At 38.9% G+C, this 22,939-nt stretch overlaps 1 protein-coding gene and 1 long non-coding RNA gene across 2 annotated transcripts; both read left to right on the forward strand.

Annotated features, from left to right (window-relative positions):
* Positions 1-1,406: 1,406 nt before the first annotated feature.
* Positions 1,407-6,206, forward strand: LOC145098586 (zinc finger BED domain-containing protein RICESLEEPER 2-like). Its single transcript, XM_079036213.1, has 6 exons — positions 1,407-1,596; positions 3,521-4,256; positions 4,374-5,245; positions 5,352-5,753; positions 5,831-5,895; positions 5,978-6,206. Exons 1-6 carry the CDS (start codon positions 1,407-1,409, stop codon positions 6,023-6,025), a joined length of 2,313 nt encoding a protein of 770 aa, XP_078892339.1. The 3' UTR covers positions 6,026-6,206.
* A 9,701-nt stretch (positions 6,207-15,907) lies between these two features.
* LOC145102067 (uncharacterized) lies at positions 15,908-19,183 on the forward strand. The gene is made up of 2 exons (XR_013705999.1): positions 15,908-16,893; positions 19,021-19,183. It is a non-coding gene; the product is annotated as an uncharacterized LOC145102067 (long non-coding RNA).
* Positions 19,184-22,939: the final 3,756 nt, after the last annotated feature.

The raw sequence follows: 22,939 nt of genomic DNA on the forward strand, positions 1-22,939 counted from the left end.
GTGCCAAGTGTGGGAGATTCCATAGCGGGGCGTGTAGGACGGCTGGGACGACAGGATGTTACTCTTGTGGCCAACAGGGCCACATGAGTAAGGATTGCCCCAAGAAGGGCTTGATATGTTTCCACTGCAATCAGATAGGCCATAAAAAGGCTGAATGCCCTAGGTTGTAGGGAGGAGGAGGAGCGGTGGCGGCGCCTACACCCGCCACCCTGAGGATCACTGATGGCCGCCCTGCCAAGGCAGATATCCCGGCGGTGAAGAACCGCGTGTTCCAGCTGACTACTGAGGAGGCTCGGGTTGCACTAGATGTCGTGGTTGGTATGTATCTATTACTTTACTGCTTATTGTAATTGTATGGCTTATGTTTATATCATGGTTGTTTAGGAACCTTTTTAGTCAATGGTATGACTGCTCATGTTTTGTTCGACTCGGGTGCTACCCGATCATTTGTGTCTCTTGCGCTTAGCAAGAAATTCCAGGATACAGCGGGGATCTTGGACTCCCCACTCGAGGTTGAGATTGCAGATGATCGCACTGTTAGTGCTGCGAGGGTGTATCGGGACTGTGTCCTGAATGTACTCGAGGAGAGATTTCGAGTCGACCTAGTTCCGATATCGTTACGGGGGCTGAAGGTGATTGTTGGGATGGACTGGATGGGGGCCAATGGGGCCATGATCGATTGCGAGTGACATTTGGTTCGGGTTCGAACCTCCAGTGGGGGAGAGCTGGTTATTCATGGTGAGGGGGCCTCGCAGGGACCAATCCTCTGTTCGGCTGCGAGGGCAAGGAGGTTTCTTCAGCGGGGTTGCATGGGATTTCTGGCTTAAATAGCGGATAGAAGGGTAGGGACCGCAACGGATGTGGGCAGTGTGCCAGTTGTTCAGGACTTTCGGGACGTTTTCCCCAAAGAACTGCCGGGGTGCCTCCGGAGAGGCAGGTGGAGTTTCGTATTGACTTGGTGTCGGGTGCCGCCATAATAGCAAAGGCACAATATCGGTTGGCACCACCCGAGATACAAGAGTTATCTACCCAGCTTCAAGAAATGTTAGACCGAGGGTTCATTCGTCCGAATAGTTCACCGTGGGGCGCACCGATCGTTTTCGTGAAAAAAGAAAGACGGGACGCACCGGATGTGCATTGATTATAGGGACCTGAACAAGTTAAAAGTGAAGAACTGCTATCCTTTGATAAGGATCGATGATCTTTTTGATCAACTTCAGGGTGCATCTTGGTTCTCCAAGATTGATCTCAGGTCCGGGTATCATCAAATGAGGATTAGGGAAGAGGATATACTGAAGACAACTTTCAGAACTCGGTATGGGCATTATGAGTTTGTGGTGATGCCATTCGGACTCACCAATGCCCTGGCAACATTCATGGATCTCATGAATAGGGTATGCAGACCGATGTTGGATCGGTCAGTGATCGTTTTTATAGACGATATCCTGGTTTACTCCAAAACCAGAGAGCAACATGAACAACATTTAAGGGAGGTACTGGAGACTTTGAGGGCGGAGAAACTTTATGCAAACTTCTCCAAATCTAATTTATGGCTACAGGAAGTGCAGTTTTTGGGATATGTCATCAATCAAAAAGGTATTTCGGTTGATCCAGCAAAGGTGGAGGCTGTGATGTGATGGGGGTACCGAGAAACGCCTCGGAGATTCATAGCTTTTTGGGTTTAGCGGGTTACTATCGGAGATTCATCCAGGATTTCTCCAAGATTGTTATGCCATTGACCCGTTTGACCAAGAAGAATGTGACTTTTCGGTGGGATGAGGGTCAGCAGAAGGCTTTTGAGACTCTGAGGCAGAGATTATGCGAGTTCCAATCCTCGTACTGCCCGAGGGGTTGGACGATTTGGTGGTATGTTGTGATGCATCGATTTTCAGGATTGGGTGTAGTATTGATGCAGCGAGGGCATGTGATTGCCTACGACTCGAGGCAGTTGAAGCCTCACGAGGCAGATTACCCCACACATGACCTGGAACAGGGGGCGATGGTGTTCGCCCTCAAGATGGTTGGATGTACTTAAAGATTATGATTGCGAAATCCTGTATCACCCAGGGAAGGCCAACGTGGTGGCTGATGCCTTGAGATGTAAAGCGGTAGGGTCCCCAGTTAGGGACATTTGTATGAGGATGACGGTGATGTCACCTTTGTTGGATATGATCAGAGGGGCTCAAGTTGAGGGGGTAAAGAAGGAAAACTAGAAATTAGAGAATATACGGGGTCAATATCCATTGTTTGTTAACGATAGCCGCGACCTTTTGACTAAGTGTGGACGAGTGTGGGTACCTTTGGCTGGGGGAGTGAGGCAAAGGCTATTGGAGGAGGCTCATAAGTCTAAGTTTTCTATACATACTGGTGGCCCTGCATGAAGCGAGAAATCGCTTGGTTTGCGGAGCGATGCTTGACCTGCAGGAAGGTCAAGGCCGAGCACCAGCGGCTAGGGATGGAAAAAAAACCCGAACCCGACGGGGAAACCCGATTCCCGAATTTTTCGGGTCGGGTCGGGTCAGTACTATCGGGTATCGGGCCGGGTTTCGGGTTCTTATCGGGTATTTTTTCCGGGTTCGGGTCAGGGAGTGGGTTGTGTCTGCCCCGACCCGCCCCGCCCCGAATATATATATATATATATATATATATATATATATATATATATATTACACTTCAGCCCTAACAGTAACAAAACTCGTTCACAACAAATCACACTTCTCACTCTTCTCTTCGTCTTCTACTAATCTCCTCTTCTAGGTTACAGCCGAGACCGAGAGCCGACATTCCAAATCGACTGAAATCAAATCGCAAGCTACGAGCCTGCGATAGACGATAGACGATAGTGCGATAGACGAACGACTTTGTCTTCGATAGTTCGATCGACGCCACACAGTGACGCTCACGCACAAGGAACAATCACAGGTAATCGATCATTCGGTCGCATCTTTCTTTAATTCTCTTCATTTTTCTTGAAATTGAGCATATGTAATCGATCACTACTTGTATCTTTCTCTTCAATCGGTCACTGTGACCCTGTATCTTTTTCATTCCATGTGGTAATTTGGATTCTTGAAATCAATTAGAATATGTGTCCTACAGTCCCACTGTAATCTGTATCTTTCTTTCCCTGTATCAATTTCTTAAAATCAATTTCTTATTTAGAAATCTGAATAACTTGTAAATGTGAATCTGGGCTGGCCATTGAAAAGATTGGTGTTGAGATGAGATGAGATGGGAACAGTTTATGCGTCTACACACTTTTGGTGTAGTATAATTTTACGCATCCTACAGTCCTACTGTAATCTGTATATTTCTTTCCCTGTATCAATTTCTTAGAATAATGTCCTGATGGCTGTGAATCTGTAAAGTATGGCTGTATCTTTTTCATTTGTGTGACCCTGTATGGCTGTATCTCTAAAGTAATTTCTCTTCAATCGCTCACTGTGACCCTGTATGGCTGTATCTTTTTCATTTGTGTGGTTAAGAATAATGTCCTGATAGGTAAACTAATATTTTTCAGGAAATATGAATTCAACTAGTCAAAATCATGCTCCAACTGCAAGTAGTCAAGATGTGGGAGGTTCGGGTTCTAATCAACAAAATACTGATTCTGTGGATCAACAAGATGGAACAAATATTAATGATACAGTTTTTGATGAAGATGGAGATGAAGTTGTTGGTTCGAAAAGGGCAACACGTTCACCGGCATGGCAACATTTTATAAAATTTAAATTGAATGATGAAGTTAAAGCAAGATGTAAACATTGCTCTAAAGTGTTGGGTGCAGATAGCAAGAATGGCACAAAACATTTACTTGCACATTATCAGCGTTGTTTACACAAACCTTATCCAGATATTCGTCAATCTATCTTGGTGCAAGAAAAAAAGAAATTAGATGGTACTACAATGCATGTTTCAAATTATACATTTAATGCTGATACTTCTAGGAAGGATTTGGCTGAAATGATTATTGTGCATGAGTATCCGCTTTCAATTGTAGAGCATCATGGATTTAGGAAGTTTGTGGGAGGTCTTCAACCTTTGTTTAAGGTTCCTTGTCGAAACACCATCAAGGACGACATCAAAAGAATTTATGATTACGAAAGGGATAAAACTATGAGTTTGTTAGCAAAGACCAAAAGCAAAATTGCAGTTACTACTGATATGTGGACATCTAATCATCAAAAAAAAGGATTTATGGCAATGACAGCACATTTTGTAGATCAAAACTGGAACTTGCAAAGCAGAATTATGAGGTATATTATACTTATTTAACTACAATTTATACGTACTTATTATTTATATGTTAATATTAACATATATATATATATATATATATATATATATATATATATTTATATATTCTTAAACAGGTTTATTTACGTGCCTTGTCCGCATACATCTGATGTTCTTGCCGACATACTTTATGCTACTTTGTGTGATTGGAATCTTGATAGGAAAGTGTCAACTCTTACTGTGGATAATTGCACCACAAATGATGCAATTATCAGGATATTATTAGAGAAACTTCCTCTAAAATCACTAATGATGAATGGTGATTTGTTTCATATGCGTTGCTGCGCACATATTCTCAATCTTATTGTCCAAGATGGCTTATCTCTCATTAAATTTGAGATTGAGAGAATCAGAGAGAGTGTTGCATTTTGGTCTGCATCACCAAAGAGGGAGCAAAATTTTGTGACAGCGGCAGAACAATTAGGAATACCATACTCAAAGAAGTTGATACTTGACTGCAAGACACGGTGGAACTCTACATTCTTGATGTTGAGTGTTGCTATAAGCTACAAAGAGGTTTTCGATCGGGTAAAGACAAGAGACTCGAAGTATACATGTTTTCCTACAGAAAAGGATTGGGAGTTGGCTAGTGAGATTTGTGAAAGATTACAACTTTTTTATGAGGTGACTGTTATGTTCTCTGGTTCAAAGTATCCTACAGCTAATGTTTTCTTTCCTTTGATATGTGAGATTGGGTATTCTTTGCGTGAGTGGACGAAATCTCCTATTGAGGAGATTAAGATGATGGCTGACCAAATGGTTTCTAAGTTCAATAAGTATTGGTCTGTAATTCATGGGGTAATAGGAATGGCAGCGGTTTTAGATCCACAATACAAATTAAAGTTTGTGGAGTTACTTTTTCCTGTGCTTTATGGAAAAGAAAAGGCAAAGATTGAATTTCAAAATTTGGAGGCGTTTGTCCAAACTTTGTTTCAAGAGTACGTGTCAAGTAATGCATCTAAAAAAGGAAGAGTGAAGGTATTATATTCTTCTTATTGTTTGTATAATAAATAGATCATATCTTAAATTATTAACATTTTTATAATAAACATTAGGTTTTTATGGTGGTTCAGTTCCTGGTTCATCTTCATTTGGTTCTAGTATCTCTTCCGGTCATCGTGTTGGATTCAAAAAGCTCTTATCGGATATTGCTTCTATTACTAGAGATGATGATGAATCAGGAGGTATGAGTGAGTTGGATAACTACTTGAAGGAGAAATTGTTGCCTAAAGATATGGAACTTGATTTGTTGGCATGGTGGATAACAAATGGGATTAAGTACCCGACACTACAAAGGATAGCTAAAGATATATTAGCTATTCCTGTTTCCACTGTTGCCTCGGAATCAGCTTTCAGCACTAGTGGAAGATTAGTAAGTCCTCATCGTAGTCGACTTCATCCAAAGACATTGGAGGCTTTAATGTGTGCTCAAAGTTGGTTGTTGAATGAAATTCGAGGTAGTATACTATTTTATATTAATTATATAAAATTGTGATTTTTTTTTTTGCATATTAATAATATTAATTTTATGTAGCAACTTGTTCTGAAGAGACCGAGGCATATTGTCGTTCTGTTGAATTTGATTATGATGTGGAAGAGGTAAAACGACACTTCTAAAAATATTAATTTTATATCGTTTCCATGATTTTGTTTGATTTTGAGTTTGTTTAATATTTTGTAGGAAAACACTAAAGAAAGCGGGACAACAAGTTTGGATGATTTTGTTTGATTTTGAGTTTGTAACTTTGTTTTAATGTTAATTGGTAATGTATTATTGTGATGAATTAGTTTTTCATGTTGTGTACTTGGATGTTTTGGTTGGTTGGTTGATGTTACAATATTAGACTATTAGTAATTTCTATTTGGTTAAATGATTTAAGAACTTATTTGGTATTTTAAGCCTATGCAACGTCTTAATTTATCATTATGTATTTGTAGTTTTTCCTTCTTTTTTTTTCTGCCATATTTCGGGTTATAGGGTCGGGTTATCGGGTTTCGGGTTTAGGGTCGGGTTCGGGGAAAGTTTCAGCCCCGACGGGGCGCCCCGATAAGAAACCCATCGGGTATCGGGTCGGGTTCGGGTACATATGTGAAAATCGGGTTCGGGTTTGGGACACCATGCCCCGCCCCGAACCCGCCCCATTGCCATTCCTACCAGCGGCCTCATGGCAAGGTTCAGTCGTTACCCATTCCCATGTGGGAGTGGGAAGAGATCACTATGGACTTCATTATGAAGCTACCGAGGACGACGAGGGGATTGGATGCCATATGGGTCATCGTAGATAGACTGACAAAGAGTGCCCACTTCATTCCAATCTCCAAGATCATATATGCAGAGAAGTTAGCAGACATCTATGTTCGAGAAGTGGTGGCCAGGTACCGGGTGCCGGTGTTGGTGGTTTCGGATAGGGATGTTCGGTTTACATCCAGGTTTTGGAAAAAGTTTCACGAAGAACTGGGTACTCAGCGACATTTCAATACAACATATCACCCTCAAACTGATGGATAGAGTGAGAGGACAATCCAGACATTAGAAGACATGTTGCGAGCATGCGTGCTAGATTTTGGAGGAAGTTGGGATACAAATCTCCCACTGGCAGAGTTCTCATACAATAACAGTTATCATGCCAGTATCGATCGAGCTCCATTCGAGATGTTATATGGTCGGAGGTGAAGGACCCCCGTATATTGGGACGAGGTTGGTCATCGGGTCATGCGGAGCACGGAGGTGGTGCTCAAGACCATCGGGTTGATCTAGCAGGTACGCGACCGACTGCGGGTCGCGTAGATCCGACAAAAGAGTTATTCTGATCGACGGCGATCGGATCTTGAGTTTCAACTGGGGGATTTTGTCTTATTGAAGGTGTCGATTTATAGGTTCGTTCAGGATCCTAGCCCGAGTAGGCAAGGTGACCTATCGATTAGAGCTCCCTAAGTAGCTTAGTCAGATTCACAACACCTTCCACGTATCTCAGCTTCGGAAGTGTATTGCTGACGAGTCCGCGGTTATACCTTTGGATGACATTCAGGTGGATGGGGGACTGAATTATGTCGAAAGGCCGATTTCCATACTAGACAGGAAGACGAAAACACTTCGGAATAAGGAAGTAAAGTTGGTGAAGGTGCAATGGCAACATCGAAAGGGCTCCAAGTGGACTTGGGAGCCAGAGGAGGAGATGCGGGAGCATTACCCTGATCTGTCTTCATCCATGGACTTTGAGGGCGAAGTCTAGTTCAAGTGGGGGATAGTTGTAACATCCAGAAATAAATGGTATGACTTGAACCCCTTTAAATTAGAGTTTTTGCATTATTAGTCCCTTAGTATGCTGGGTGTACTTAGGAGTACGCTTAGCGTACTAGGACCTTTTCTGGCCGTGGATGTTTAGAGGTACGCTGTTCGTACCATGGATTGCGCGAGGCGTACACGCCATGGACCAAAAAACCCTAATTTCGGACTTGAGGCCTATATAAATGACTTTAAGCTCTTGGGACTAAACCCTGGAGAGCCTCCACTGACCTTAAATGTCATTTCACTGCTGAAAGCCTTGAGAAATCGTTTTTGAGCTTTAAAAGTGTGCATTTGTGATCTTTAGTGTTCATTTCAAAGAGAAGAGTTGGTCAAGCAAGCTTGGATCAAGAGGGTGCTTCAAGATCTTGCATCATAATCAGAGCTCTTAGAGGTAAAAAGCTTGCACCTTTCCTCTTTGCTCTTGAGATCTAGCTAGGGTTTTTGTAGTTAGTCCTTTTGATGATTTTGGGCCTCATTTGTTGGCTAGATCGTCCCCATTCGATAATAAGGTCAGTTCTAAGGTCCTTAAGAAATTTAAGAGCATAAAAATAAGAGCTTGGTGGAGGTCTTAACCTTGTGCATGAATTAAAGACTTGGGGAAAGGTCTTAATGATGACTTTGGAGGTTTAATGGACATGCAAAGGCATAAAGTTAGCAACTTTATGCCCTAGGAGGTGTTAATGGACTCAGATCTCGATTGTGGACGTAAAAGAATGGAATAATAAGCACTTAATAGGGAAAGTGCTTAACTGAGACTTACGCCAGTCGTACTCTGAGTACGCTACGCGTAACCTTTGAAAACGTGGTACGCTACGCGTACCTGAAGGGTTCGCGAGGCAGTTTGGGTCGTTCTTGTTTTGGGTTGTCGAAATTTTGGGCCTTTTTGGGTTATTGGGCCTGATTGGATTCTGTGAGTTAAAGGCCTTTTTATCAGTTGGAACATGGACTTATTGGTTAGGCCTTTTTTGGCCAAGGGGGCCCATTAAGGATATTGGATTTAGATCTTGGGCCCATTTGCAATAAAAGGGTGATTGGGCCTTTGGGGTACGGTTTAAAGGTTGGGCCTCCCTTGGGATAATTTTTGGACCAATCATTGATGATATTATTATTGTTATTATTCAGTTCGGGAGGTTGCGGGTCATTAAGAGTGCAATATTCGTATTCTTCGGGCGAAGGTGAGTCTTCTCACCATACCCATGGGTCTACGCCACCAAGGCCGGCCCATTATGTGTTTATGGTATATGTGCAATCACTTTGTGTTTTGATATGTAATGTGATCATATGTTTTGCATGAAGACCCCGGGGGGAGCCCGTGGCATTGGATGTAAGACCATGTGGGGTAGCCCATGGCAGTCCTAGGTAAAGACCATGTGGGGTAGCCCATGGCATTGGATGTAAGACCATGTGGGGTAGCCCATGGCAGTCCTAGGTAAAGTCCATGTGGGGTATCCCATGGCATTCTTGCTGGTTCTATGTATGCATGGCCTATGTGATATGTTACTTGGATATGTGTATGTGTGGTGTGCGGTATGCTCTGGGGAACTCACTAAGCATTTCGCTTACAGGTTGTTGAATTGTTATAGTTACATCAGAGCCAAAAGGCAAGGGCAAGGCGTGATGGCACGGCGTGCACTCTATCTATCTCTCTTTTTCACTAATATGTTTGGGTACACACTCTGATAATCTATATAATGTAATGGATGGTGTTTTAAACTAAATGTGGGCTCACAGTTTTATGTCAATGTGGTATTTAAATTAAATGAAATTTTCCTTGTAAAATTTGGGTTGTTACATTCATCCTGAAATAAGTACGCCCAACGTATTCCTCTTGATCCAAGGTTGCAGCCTTGGCCCTTATACTTATCTTGGCTCTACACTTTCAACCCTAAGGACTACAAATGACTAGTAATGATAGTAGGAAGGGTTCGAAAATACCTGCAAAATCTCGGGATGTTACAATTCTCCCCCACTTGACCTAGACTTCGTCCTCGAAGTCTGCTGCGATAAATAGATCCGGGTAATCCTCCGGCATCTCGAACTCGGGCTCCCATGTCCACTCGGATCCCCTCTGATGCTTCTACTATACCTTTACCAAAGGTATCCCCTTGTTTCGTAGAACCTTCATCTTTCTCTCCAGTATGGCCACGGGCCTCTCCATGTAATCCGGACGTTCATCGACCTAAATATCATCCAACGGTACTACTGACTCCTGATCCACAATGCACTTTCGCAATTATGAGACGTGAAAAGTGTTGTGGATCCGACTAAGCTCCTCCAGTAGCTCTAGCTTGTATGCCACCTTGCCAATCCTGGCAACGATCCTGAACTGTCCAATGTATCGGGGACCCAATTTCCCTTTCTTTTTGAAGCGAATCACTCCCTTCCAGGGCGAGACCTTCAGGAGTACCATGTCACCGACCTGGAACTGTAACTCAGATCGGCGTCTGCCAACGTAACTCTTCTGTTGACTCTGAGCGGTCTGCAGTTGCTATCTAATCCGTTGAATCTTCTCGATAGTCTGCAAGACTAACTCCGTCCGCCCCATCATCCTGTGTCCAACCTCACCCCAACAAACTGGGGTGCGACATCTTCGCGCATATAACAACTCGAAAGGTGAGGCGCCAATGCTGGAATGATAGTTGTTGTTGTAGGCGAACTCTGCAAGGGGTAGGTGGGAATCCCAGCTCCCACCGAAGTCAATGACACACGCCCTCAATATGTCTTTGAGGGTCTGAATGGTCCACTCGCTCTAATCGTCGGTCTGAGGATGATATGTTGTGCTAAAATGCAGCCGCGTGCCCAGTTCCTCGTGGAATTTTTGCCAGAAACGGGAGGTAAATCTAACATCTCGGTCAGAAACAAAGGAGACCAGAATCTCGTGGCGAGCGACGATCCCGCGGACATATACGTTGGCCAACTTCTTGGCCGATGAAATCTCCCATATGGCCAAGAAATGGGAACTCTTGGTCAATCGATCGACGATGACCCATATAGCATCCAACCCCTTCGTCATCCTCGACAGCTTGGTAATCTAGTCCATCGTGATATGTTCCTATTTCCACATGGAAATCACCAGGATCTACAGCGTGCCATGCGGTCTCTGATGCTTGGCCTTGACCATCCTACAGGTCAAGCACCTCTCGACGTACCAAGCGATTTCTCGCTTCATGCACGACCACCAGTAACTCAAACTCAAGTCCCGGTACATCTTGGCGGGCCCCGGGTGAATATAGAAGTGAGACTTGTGAGCCTCCTCCATAATCTTCTGTCTGATCCCACCAGACATCGGAACCCATACCCGACCGCATCATGTCAATAATCCCCGCCTATCCTGCACAAACCGGGCATTCTCACTGTACCATCCGGATTCCCAGGTATAATATTTTATTCCTTTATTTTTGGAAGTTGTGAGAGGACTTGGCGAGTTGGTGTTTAAACTCGCCGAGTATGGTCGCAGATTCGTGTCCGGGTTCACAGCCGGACTCGGCGAGTCCACGCTGTTTAATGAAACCTAATTTCTTGGGTTTGGGACCTATTTAAAGGCCCTTAGGGCCGTCATTTGTGGCTACCAAACCCCAGAGAGAAACCCTAAGAGATCTAGAGCGTTTGTGAGGAAGGAGAGGCCATTTGTGATCATTTTGTTGGTGAAATTGCAAGAAGGAGGAAACCAAGGAAAGAGGAGGCTGAAGGAGGTGTGATTATGGTGATTTCAGAGCTCATAGACTTCATCTTGAGGTATTTTTCGGACCTTCTTCAGTTGTGGTGTTGATTTCCTAGAGTTAGGGTTTTCTAACCCCCTTTAGAGGATGGATTGTGGAGCAATTGGTCCCTTCTCGAGTTCATGCTTTGGATCTGGACTCAAAGGAGTCCAGAGACCTTAACCCTTAGGGCTTTTTGGAGTTATTTTGGGAGTCATGAACTTAGGATGTTATTTTGGGACTAAATCACCAAGTAAGACCATATAGATGCTATTTGAGTGTTAAGGTCTGAACTTTACGTGATTATCATGCTTGGGAAAGTCAGATCTATGGATTTAGGGAACAGATCTGACCTCAGGAGGTCTATAGAGTTTGTGCATGGCATGAACTCGTCGAGTCCGAAGATCAGACTCGGCGAGTAGGGTGAGGGTTTTCCGTAAATCACTCAGTGTGTAGACTTGCCGAGTTGGGGATAACTCAATGAGTCATAGGGGGGATTGGAGGACTGGAGTTCAAGGCGGAACTCGCCGAGTTGAGTCGGGGTGGCCCCACGATTCATGCCAGGTGTGACTCGTCGAGCAAGAGTAGGAACTCGACGTGCCAAGCGGGACTAAAGAGTTAGTGGACACGTGTAGACTCGCCGAGTTGCCCAAGTGCACTCGACGAGTCGGGTCAAAGTTTGACCGTTGACTTTTGTTGACTTTTAGGGTTTGGTCAACAGTGAGGCCTTTAAGCCAAGACAGGGGTAAAATGGTCTTTTACCCTTCTGAGGGTGTTAAGAAAGGTTTGAGTATAGTTATATTTATGAGAGTATTTACTTTATGTGATTAGGCGAAGGCTAGATCATATTTCTACCGAGTCAGAGACTTACCGAGACACCTAAGGTGAGTCTTCTCACTATACGTACCTAGAGTGGTATTATATGTTGACCAGAGGGTCCAACGATACAGACCGGGCCGGAGGGTCCAACGAGTTATGACCGGACAATAGGGTCCAAAGAGCTACGGGACTGGAGGGTCCCGCTGAGACACATCGACCGGAGGGTCGTATTATAGCCTCGAGTTGCGTATGTGTTATATGCGGTATTCTGGGGAACGCACTAAGCATTTATGCTTACAGTTGTTGTGTTATGTGTTTCAGGTACTAGCGAGGACCGTGGAAAGGCGCCGGCGTGATTCGTACACACTAGAGAGAGAGTTTGATTTTTATGATCTTGAAATATATTATGTTTCAAAAACTACTGTTGGAAATATTTGAGAATATTTTTTATATGAAATTGGTTGATGAAAAATGAAAATTTTATTTTGAAATTTATGTTGTTACACTCACCTTTGATCATCTCCATAAAAATAAAAATTAACTCATATATTTAGGGTTCATCTTATCTAAATGAAAGTAAAGGGTTATTAGCCTATGATTACAGCAAAAACATACATAACCAAAGAGTAAAATAGGTTAAACATTTTAAAAACTAGGAAAAACGAATGATTAATGTTGAATCTTCACTTCAATCTCCCTAATTCTCTCTCTCCAATCGAATTAAGTCCTTCTAAGGGTTTCTCATAGGTTTGTGGCTGCTTTTGGTCGAAGAAATCAGCAGCTCCTCCTCGGATTTTATCTAATGCTCATTATACATACTTTCCAAAAAAAATAGAAGCCAGGTTGTGGCCATATGTCTGTTACATTATGGAAGACATCTTAAATAAGTACTCGTTAACTCTTCATGCAAACACTAAGAAAGGTTCTAGGTATGACATGTCACCACATCATGGAAATAAGCAGGCTATGATGTGACATATAATTTATGCTCGTCTTATACTTTTCTTCCCCTCTTAATTGCATGCCTCAACCTCCAAGTTTCTATCTTTGTCCAATTTTTGTCCTTTTCATTGAGAATGCCTTTCTTTGGCAACAAAATAGAGTTTATACTTATTAAGCACCAACTATCTTTGTAATTAACCAAAATATAACTAAAATGTATTGAAATAATGCATAAATATATGTATAAATATAACAATATCATCAAAATCTTGTATTGTTTGACTTAGGGGTCAGCCGATTGTTTGTATCTCTTACTTTCAGTAAGAATTCGATGTCACTCTAGTTGAGTTAGATCATGCTTTGGTGGTAGATATTGTCAGCGACCACACTGTGAGTGTTTTGTGGGTCAACCGGGATTATGTGCTTGAGATGTTTCAAGAGAGGTTCCCGATCGATCTTGCCCCTTCCCTTAAGAGGGATGATGGTGATTACGGGTATGGATTGGCTCAATCGATTTGAAGCAGTGATTGATTATGCACGTCAGATGGTGCAACATAGGTTGACTATTTATTCAGCCATAGGGCTAGGAGGTACTTGCAACACGGGTGTTCAGGGTTTATGGCTTATATCATTGATACTTGGTTCGAGGGGAAAATTATATTAAGGATGTACTTTTTGTTCGAGATTTTTCTGACGTGTTTCCCGATAATTTATCGGGAGTGCCTTCTGAGAGATAGTTCGGAATAACCTAGTTCAGAGTGTAGCTCCAATATCTAAGGCACCTTATCACCATGCACCTCCTGAGATGAAAGAGTCGTCCACGTAATTAAAAAGATGTTATTAGAAAGGGATTCATCAAGCCGAGCAGTTCTCCGTGTGGAGCCCTATTTAAGCGCCAATTCACCGACTATACCCTTTTGAATTCCAACAGTTCTTTTTTAAAACCTAATGTTTCTAAAATTTGCAATTTCCTAAATTAGATACTAATCTAATAGAAAATATTTTCAATAAGGCTTCATTTATTCCTACCCATCACTTATCTCTACCCTCTAATCATTTTCCCTATCATTGGTTTTACTAATTATTACTATTTTTAATTATTTTAATAATTAAATTATGATTACATAGTTATTATTAATAGTTTTTTTAAATATATAATTATTTAATGAAAAACCTGAAGGAGACTAATAATATTACTCGTTTTTTTTATTAAGATATTATTTTATTTCAATTCTAGCCCTTTTATTTTTATTAAATTTACAAAATATATCCTTTTACTCTTAATAATTAGTTCATGATGATATATTTCTACAAATATATTTATAATTAATTATTTATAAATTATATTTACTAAAATATTATTTATTTAATTTATTAAATAGATAATTTATAATACTATTTTTATAAAAGATGTGTAAATATTTTTATTCAAGTTTTTTTTAAAAAATAAAAAAGTTAAAACACGACACAATAATAATAAAATAATATTTTAACGCAACAAATAATAAAAAAATTATATAAAATAATATTTTGACGCAAAAAATAATAAAAAAATGCAAATACATTCGACACTTAGTCTTTAATATGTATTCAAGGTGTTTTAGAAGTACGAGACCTAAGTTGATTATATAAATCAAAACGCGGCCAATACATAGTTTGCCATGTAGATGCAGACAGACTTTTATGGGCATTCCAATATGTTGTGGTAGGAGGCATTGGGTAATTCTCTTTCAAAAACACCGACATATAATGAATATTGTTTACAAGTACCAACGTAATGGCTCGGTGGGGTTGGAACTCTTCGGGACCTCTCCAAAAAGGGAAACATGTCGTAGATGGTTCGTGGCTTAAACAATGAACGATCACACCAAACTTGTTGTGTAACAACCGGTAAAAATTGGTTAGAGTTCGACGGTCAAACCACCGTGAACCGTTATGTATCAAATACCAATTATGTGTAAAATTTATACTTATAATGTACATTAAAAATATTATATTCACGATTACCTTTTAAAACGTCTCAAAGTGTTTAAAACATCTATCGTTAAGAATAGAATTAAAAATTTACAAAAAAAATTAAATTTTTTGATGACATTAAAAATAAATTTTTGCATCAAATACATTTGAGAGTTATGGATAAGATATCTGAATAAATTATGTTCTCCTGATTTTGTGGATAAAAAGAATGACTAGAACGGAGGTCGTATGAGAAAGTTACAATTCTTAAAAGTTATAAATAAATCGGTATTTATCTAATTTTCTTGAAACGAACCGTGCATTGTTTCGCTTGGAACATCTACGAGTCTCGTAAACCGTATTTGAGCACGTTTATGAACTTAGACTATGTTCTCTTATTTTATTATATTTTTATAATATTTTTAAACTCAACCGAAATCAGATTTATCAAATATGTCAAAACCGATCCTACAAATCGCAGAACTTTAAACAGATTTTCCCGGGATTCTACTTATCAGATTTAAGTTCCGTCTGACTTTTTGGAAACCTCACAGCCAAGACTATCGGTCGTCATTTCAGAAAAATTATTTGATATCCGGCTCAAAGGCACACGAATCAAGAAAGTTAGAAAACATCACTGTTATAGATATTCCAAACATGACATTGTACTTTGACACTTTGAGTCATGCATAGTTGAATTTACACTTTGAATCTACATTTATATTTTTACCACATCACTCAATAATATACAAAATACATGTTTATACATTTCAAATTCATGTTAATACATACAAAAATACATGTTAATAATTGAAGCAATATAGTGCTTCTAAATTTACCTCAAAGTACAACAATAAATAAAATTGACAAGGATCTTAAATTGGTTCATACTTCACCTTATCTCTTTTCTTTATTCTTTCTTCTTCGTGATTGACTACTCAAAGAAAAACCACCGGTGGTGGTAGCTGTTTCCGGCGAAGACCAAGAGGGGGCAGCATCCCCGTTTTCTTCCTCCATCTCTTTCCTGTCAATTGAAGCAAGCCAAACACACCCTATTGTTGCTATTGCTTTGCCCATTGGACTAACCTGTAGCGAGAAAGGAACCCACAAGGTTTCATCGGAGAACGCCCCCTGCCACTTTGCTCCGCCACCACCAATTTCAGATTTCGACTCTCCCTCTACCTTGCTTCGTCGAGCATCCCCACACAACCACCAGTCCTTCTATCTCTTTCCTTTTGGCTGTGTATGTTACCGAATCGGACCAGAAAAGGAGAAGACGCCGGCGACAGCCACCTCGACATCTGCTCCACAGTCGGCAGTCGCTGCTACTGTTGCCCTTCGTTTTCCTGCTGCCGGCGACGAGAAAGAACCCTAAGAAGGTTCGCCGGAGATAGGCTACTCCTCCTCCTTGCTCGACAGATGAACCGCCGAACCACCCTCCCTTGATCGATGTTTCGATTTCTCTTCCTGCCCACGCATTCTTTTTGTTTGCTTCGTTCTTCCCTTGCGCAATCTATCGGAAACGAGGGCACCAAAATAAAACCCCGATCCCTTTTATTAGTTTGATGGATTTGGCAGAACTAACCCTCCAGTTGTATCTTTTAATTTCAAACAGCCCCATTTTAATAGATAGATCAAAAATGGTCAATGTTGGTTAATTTAAGTTATTAAACAACCATCCACTTGTCGAGTTATTACCAAAACAGTCCCACCAGCCTTGTGTTTTATTTGAAACATCCCTACACTTGTCTAGTAATACCAAAAATCCCCCTTTTTGTTAATTAAGTGACAAAAATAGTTATGGTGGTTTGTTTTAAACTCAAAGAGCGTCAAGTTGCGGTTTCTCACGACAAACTTCACGAACCGAGCCTAGATCGAGATCACGCATCGAATGTGAGTTTCTACGACCCCTCTTTTACTGTTTTAATATCCGGGGGAGAATACATGAGTGTCTATTTAAAGTTTGATGATTTTCAAGTCTTATACATAAAATGACATCATACTTTATTATTGGTTAAGAGTTCATGAAAATAACAATCTAAAAGGTATAAAGCATTAATAAATTATATAAGTTATAGTAGAATGCTATAAATGATAAAATCATACCTTGTTGTGATATATTAGTTAATATTAATAAAAATCACAGGATTATAAGTAGATTCATGTAAAGATATAAGTTATTCGGCGAATTCCAAACTGTAATATTCGTCGTATATGTGCACGAAAATATTGAGAAAGCATAAAAAGACATTATACTCATAACAAAATATGTTATTCTATATAAGTGTGTACAAAGGAAATGTACATTGTCTTAAACGGCTATAAACGAAGATTTGACAAATATATATAATAATTAATTGAAGGTATACCAAAATTCAATTATTATGATTATACTCCCGATCATAATGTGGAAACGATTGCTAAATAAATGATATAATTTATTTTTATAATTATTATAAAAATATAAATTATTTTAGTTGTGATACGAAACTCGTCACATATGATAATATAATTAATTCTCTGGTTTTTGGGGATTATAACCTAATAAATTATATATCATATAAATTATGCAACTTATCGAACATCGACATAAGTGAGTATTCGGCTACGCGAACGAACATCCTCCTTATCGGCTGAAGTAAGGAACTAATCAAATTATTATCGCCACAATAGTCGAAAGCTAGGTTAATTTCACTAAGCTTCGAAAATCTTAATAATATAAGATTCACGTTAGTGACCCTAGTGAACGACGGATTTTATGAGTTGAAGAATTGTCGTCATGGATTTTGTGGATTGTGTATCCCGTGTGTGCTTGTGAGAGGAATGTATCGAAAGGGGTGAAAGAGAGAGTTTTATGATGGTGTGTTTTTCCTTTGTAAGGATCAAATCATGGAATTGACACCTATCTCTATAACCGTTAATCCAGGAGGAATCATATATTGTAGGTCTATGTACACGGCAAATATTTATAATAAAGAACTTTGGTATAGATCTATTTCTAATGGAAAGATTTATGTGAATCGTTATTTTTCGTCTGTGGTTGCTAGCTACAACTTCGTCTGACGAGGCAACAGACGTCAAGTGTTTCTTTCTTCGTTACTATACGACTGCTTTTGAACGTTAGTAATGATCTCGATTCCTCCATTTTTATTTATGTTGTGCCTGCGTGTCTTGTTTATCGTGCCTGTGTGGCTTGTTTATTGTGCCTATGTGGCTTGTGGAGGAGCGACGAATAGTGTCGGTTATAGACAAATTGTTATATTGAAGATTTTTACTCGACGAAGTATAGGTCTAGATTGAGTCAATCCTCCCAATTTGGGCCGAGTGTGTGAGAGTGTTTAGGTTGTTAACTACCTCTCTCTACGACACAATTCTCTGTAAGCAGAGACGTTTTAAAGAATAGAATCGTAAAAAGAATGGTTAATAATTGTCGTTGAAATTATATGAGTGATAAAAATATGTGTTTATAATTTACCGATTATTGAAAAGTATTTTGGGATGAGTTTGCCCCACTGGTTAAGTGTCGATTTCCAAATTAAGTAAGATAATGCTTAATTAATTATACGACACAGATTCACAAAGTTTATAAAATTTGAAACTTATGAGTTTTCTATATTAACTATACCAACATTTGTACAAAGTTTTAAGAGTAAATTTGGTTATTTTGTGTTCTCACAAAATGAGACATGACTTTATTTTATATAAATTTTTTTTTTCAAAATCTTTATATAAAGAGCATTTCAGTCATGAGAACCGTAAGAATTTGTTATAATTTTGGTTTATTTATATATTTTACAAAAGGTGTATTTTTGGATTTGAGCAAATGACATTTCTAAATGAGTTTAAATATATTTTTATGACTCTATTATTTTATACTTTTTATAGAAAAATATGTGTTTATAAAAGCTGGTCAACCAAATAAATTTTATAAAACATTTTTGAGTGTAAAAATACTTTGTGTCAAAACCTGTAGAACTCACCAACAATTTTGTTGACGTATCTTAATGCATGTATTCTCAGGTTATTTATAAGGTCGGAAGAGTTTGTACAGAAGATTTTCCGATATTCTTATCATACAAATGTGAACGCCGGATTGTTAGGCGTGTGTAGCGTTTCAGCAATAACTATTGTCAATGTAATTTCCATTTCGGTAATAATAAAAGATTATATTTGTACTGTTCAATGTATGTTTAATAACTGTGATTACTAGTTTACGTCATGCACCTCGGCGTTTCCGTCGTTGGCCGAGGGTGTGACATGTTGACAATCAAGTAACCAGTCAAAGGCATATGCAACCAATGTTTGTAAAAGTTATTATGAAGTGATATGTTATTCTTTTAAGTTGCAAGTTATAAAAAGTAATTAATTATTTTTAGAAATGTGTAAACGTTATATTGAAAAAGTATGTATGTTTGTAGTTTTAAAGTTTTCAAGTTGTAAGAAATTATAAATTATTATACAAAAATAAATGTATAAAAACCAATTTATAATAACGTTCAAGTAAATACAATAAATTAATAGGGCTATATAAAATTTAAGTTATTGTTGTGTTATAAAAGAATAATAAAAATATTGTTAATAACTATAAATAAAGGGACCGCGAATGTAAAATAGAGAGTTTGTATGCAAAAGAAAAAAAAATAAACAACGGCCATATAGGTTTTATGGGGGGACCCATTGTTTAGATATTTCGTAAATTCCATAGCACATTTTTCAACGTGTTGAAAATAGTAACTTTCATTAATTTGTAAAAAATCGAAAAAGCTGCCGGTGCTACTAATAAAATAATGATGAAGGGCGTAGGTATATAAAATCGGGGGTATGTATATCAGTTCCCATCTCCAAGGAGCGGAGTTATCTCTCCGGTGGATGAGTGAAGAGTGGAAGAACGAAGAAGATGGTAATATTAAGCGTCAATACACCGACTGAACCCTTTTGACTTCCAACGGTTCCATTTTAAAACCTAATGTTTCCAAAATTTGTAGTTTCCTAAATTAGGATACTAATCTAATAGAAAACATTTCCAATAATCTTAAGCCAACTTTTGACTTTTACCTTTTTAATCCACTTTTTATCTTTTATTTTGAAATTGGTCCTTAACTTTTATTTTTCCATTTTGATCCATCTTCTAAACTTTTATTACAAAAAATATTAAGTTTTTTTCTAGAAAATTATCTTGTTATAGCTTTGTTTTCTATGAAATCTTTTTTTATAAATTTAGTTTTTTTACAAATTCTTTTATCTATATTTTACATACATTTTTTTCTTTGTTTTTATAAATTACAATTTTTTAATTTATTTTCTATAATTATAAAACTAGGAAAAACCCCGCTTTGTGGGGGTTGGATTTGTTAAAGGAAACCACTAAATAGGTCAACTTTATTAAGGTACATGGAAACTATTACATTAAAGATGGTTTCTAGTCGAGGGGTTTATTGTTTATCACACATTTATACTTTGTAATCCTTTTGTGGATAGATCCAATCATGAAAGTTATATTGTTCTTCTTGTGTTGAAATGATGTTGTAAGAGCTGTTGTCCATGATGAAACTTCCGTAAGTTTGGTTTGAGTTGCTTCTATGAGATCTTGAATTTATCATAAGTAGGCGATGAGTGAGAAGAGCACAGTTTTAACAGTTATGTTCTTCATGGGTTATGTGTTTTCCTTAAGATAAGCCTTACTAATTTTACTAAAATACATAAATTTATCATACCCATAATATACTTTGTTATATAATCACACCATATGTCTCAATTCTGCCATGTCATCCAACAATTTCAAGTTGTCCTACATGATTGAAAATATAGTGAGCACATCATCTAGTTTGGTTGACAAAAAGGGTGATGCTTGTTAATTCCCAAAATTCATATGATGTTGGCAAAATTAGGGTTTGCGGTGGAGATCTGGATACCAACTTGGATCGTGATATCACTTTCCGAACTGATATTTCTACCCTATGCCTGGGTTACAAGAAATTCAGCCTACGATAATCCAAACGGACACTTACGTTTCTAGGCACAGAAAACGTAAGCTAATATGCTAAAGGGTTTTGTGAATGTGTGATGAAAAACAAGAGCTAAAGAACGTCCTCTTCTGGAAAGAAAGAGTTGTTTATATACTAAACACGATTAGGGTTTCATTAGGGTTGGGCCGTCATTAGTTGCTTTGGAAGCAAGTAATATTAATCCGGATTAGGGTTACCAAAAACTAACGAGTTTCGTCAGTTTTACCATAATCACCCTCAAGAAATTGAGTTTTCCATTATGTTCCCACATGCAAAATTCGGTGAGGTTTTGGGGCGCTGCCCCTTTGGACCCCGCTAGGGGCGTTGCCCCTAGACCCCGCCAAAGGGGCGCTGCCCTCGAACCCCGACTAGTCGTCAAACCGACTTCTGACTCGATCTTATATATGCGTGCACTCCGCACAACCCCGTACATGGATTAGAGTACAAATCATGAAGCCCCTTAGCTCACATGTTAGTTCCAGTTACTTAAAATGACATGGTGACACTAAAATCACCAACATATGACAAGTAAATCAATAACCAAAATGGCAGAAAAAATAAAAATAAACTCATATCGAAGAAACTCATGACATTGAAGATTTATAACAGGGAGAAAAGTTGAGCAATGTCAAATGATCACTGAATTTGTAATAAAGTTTTGAAAACGTTACAACCTTAATCCCAGTTGTTGATTAAAGAGATAACATTAGCTCATCAACCACATGTAAATATATATTACTAGTCAACACGAGTTGTTAAAATGAAACAAATCATACCACTATCAAACACACAGAAGGGTGAAGCAACTAATCACAAATTTAACCATTTAAAAGCATTAAATGGTGAAGCTTACAATATGCAATCTCTGTGGCATACAAAAAACGGCTTGTGCAGAAGAAAACTTAGTCTATGAGACAGACATTTTACATGTATATTACCATCAAACACAGATCAATCATAGCCTAAACATTGTTTTACCACTTCCATAACATCAATCACAATTCAATTGACCAATTTATCTTAATGAATAAGCTATTAGCCATATATTTTATATTAACCGTATATTTCGTATAATGATGAAATTATTTTGTAAATATTTTCCTAACTTAGATTAGGTCAACCATTCTTGTCTTATAAAGACCATTGTGATTGGTGGAATAAGACACGAAAGATTTTATCAACTATCATGGTATCAGAGCACACCTACATCCAACCTAATCGCAACCTTCTTCTTTTCTATCTTCTTCAAACCTGCGATTTATATTTCTTTTCTGTCTTTGTTTTCTATCTTCTCCTTCAAATTGTAATCTATCCTCTATCTTCTCCATCAACCTGTGACTTACATGGCTGAAAAACTTCACCCCACTCTCATGATCACCAACATTCAGAACTTTATTCCGATCACTCTCGAGATGGAGAATGCACAATATACCTCATGGGCTGAACTCTTCAAGATTCACTGTCGTGCATTTGAAGTAATTGATCACATTCAACCTAAAGCCGAATCCGCTGCTACTGTAGATGGCAAACAACCTCCTTCAGTCATGTCTAAAGAACTTTGGAATCGCCTTGATGCAATTGTCATCCAATAAATATACAACACCATCTTAAATGACCTCCTCCAAATAATTCTTAAATCGAACTCCACTACTACTCAAGCTTGGACTGACCTTGAAAGTATTTTTCAAGATAATCAAAATGAACTGGCACTCTATCTTAAACACAAACTGGTCACCACCAAACTTGCAAACTTACCAAACTGTTCGGCATACTGCGAAGCCCTCAAGATATTATCTGATCAACTTTCTAACGTGGGTTCACCGGTTTCAAATCAGCGTCTTGTCTTGCAACTAATTGTTGGCCTTACTGAGTCTTATGAAGGAATTGCCATGATGATACAACAAACGAAACCTGTCCCGGATTTCTATGAGGCT

Source organism: Lactuca serriola, chromosome 4 (genome assembly GCF_051521515.1).
Source record: "Lactuca serriola cultivar US96UC23 chromosome 4, Lser_US96UC23_V15, whole genome shotgun sequence".
NCBI classification, from domain to species: Eukaryota; Viridiplantae; Streptophyta; class Magnoliopsida; order Asterales; family Asteraceae; genus Lactuca; species Lactuca serriola.

Excerpts from the sequence above, each read along its gene's own strand:
- LOC145098586 (XM_079036213.1), top strand. The coding sequence starts at position 1,407 with ATGTTGGATCGGTCAGTGATCGTTTTTATAGACGATATCCTGGTTTAC. Across the intron at positions 4,257-4,373 it reads TTGCAAAGCAGAATTATGAG|GTTTATTTACGTGCCTTGTC; the intron begins GTATATTATACT and ends ATTCTTAAACAG. Across the intron at positions 5,246-5,351 it reads GTTTCAAGAGTACGTGTCAA|GTTTTTATGGTGGTTCAGTT; the intron begins GTAATGCATCTA and ends AATAAACATTAG.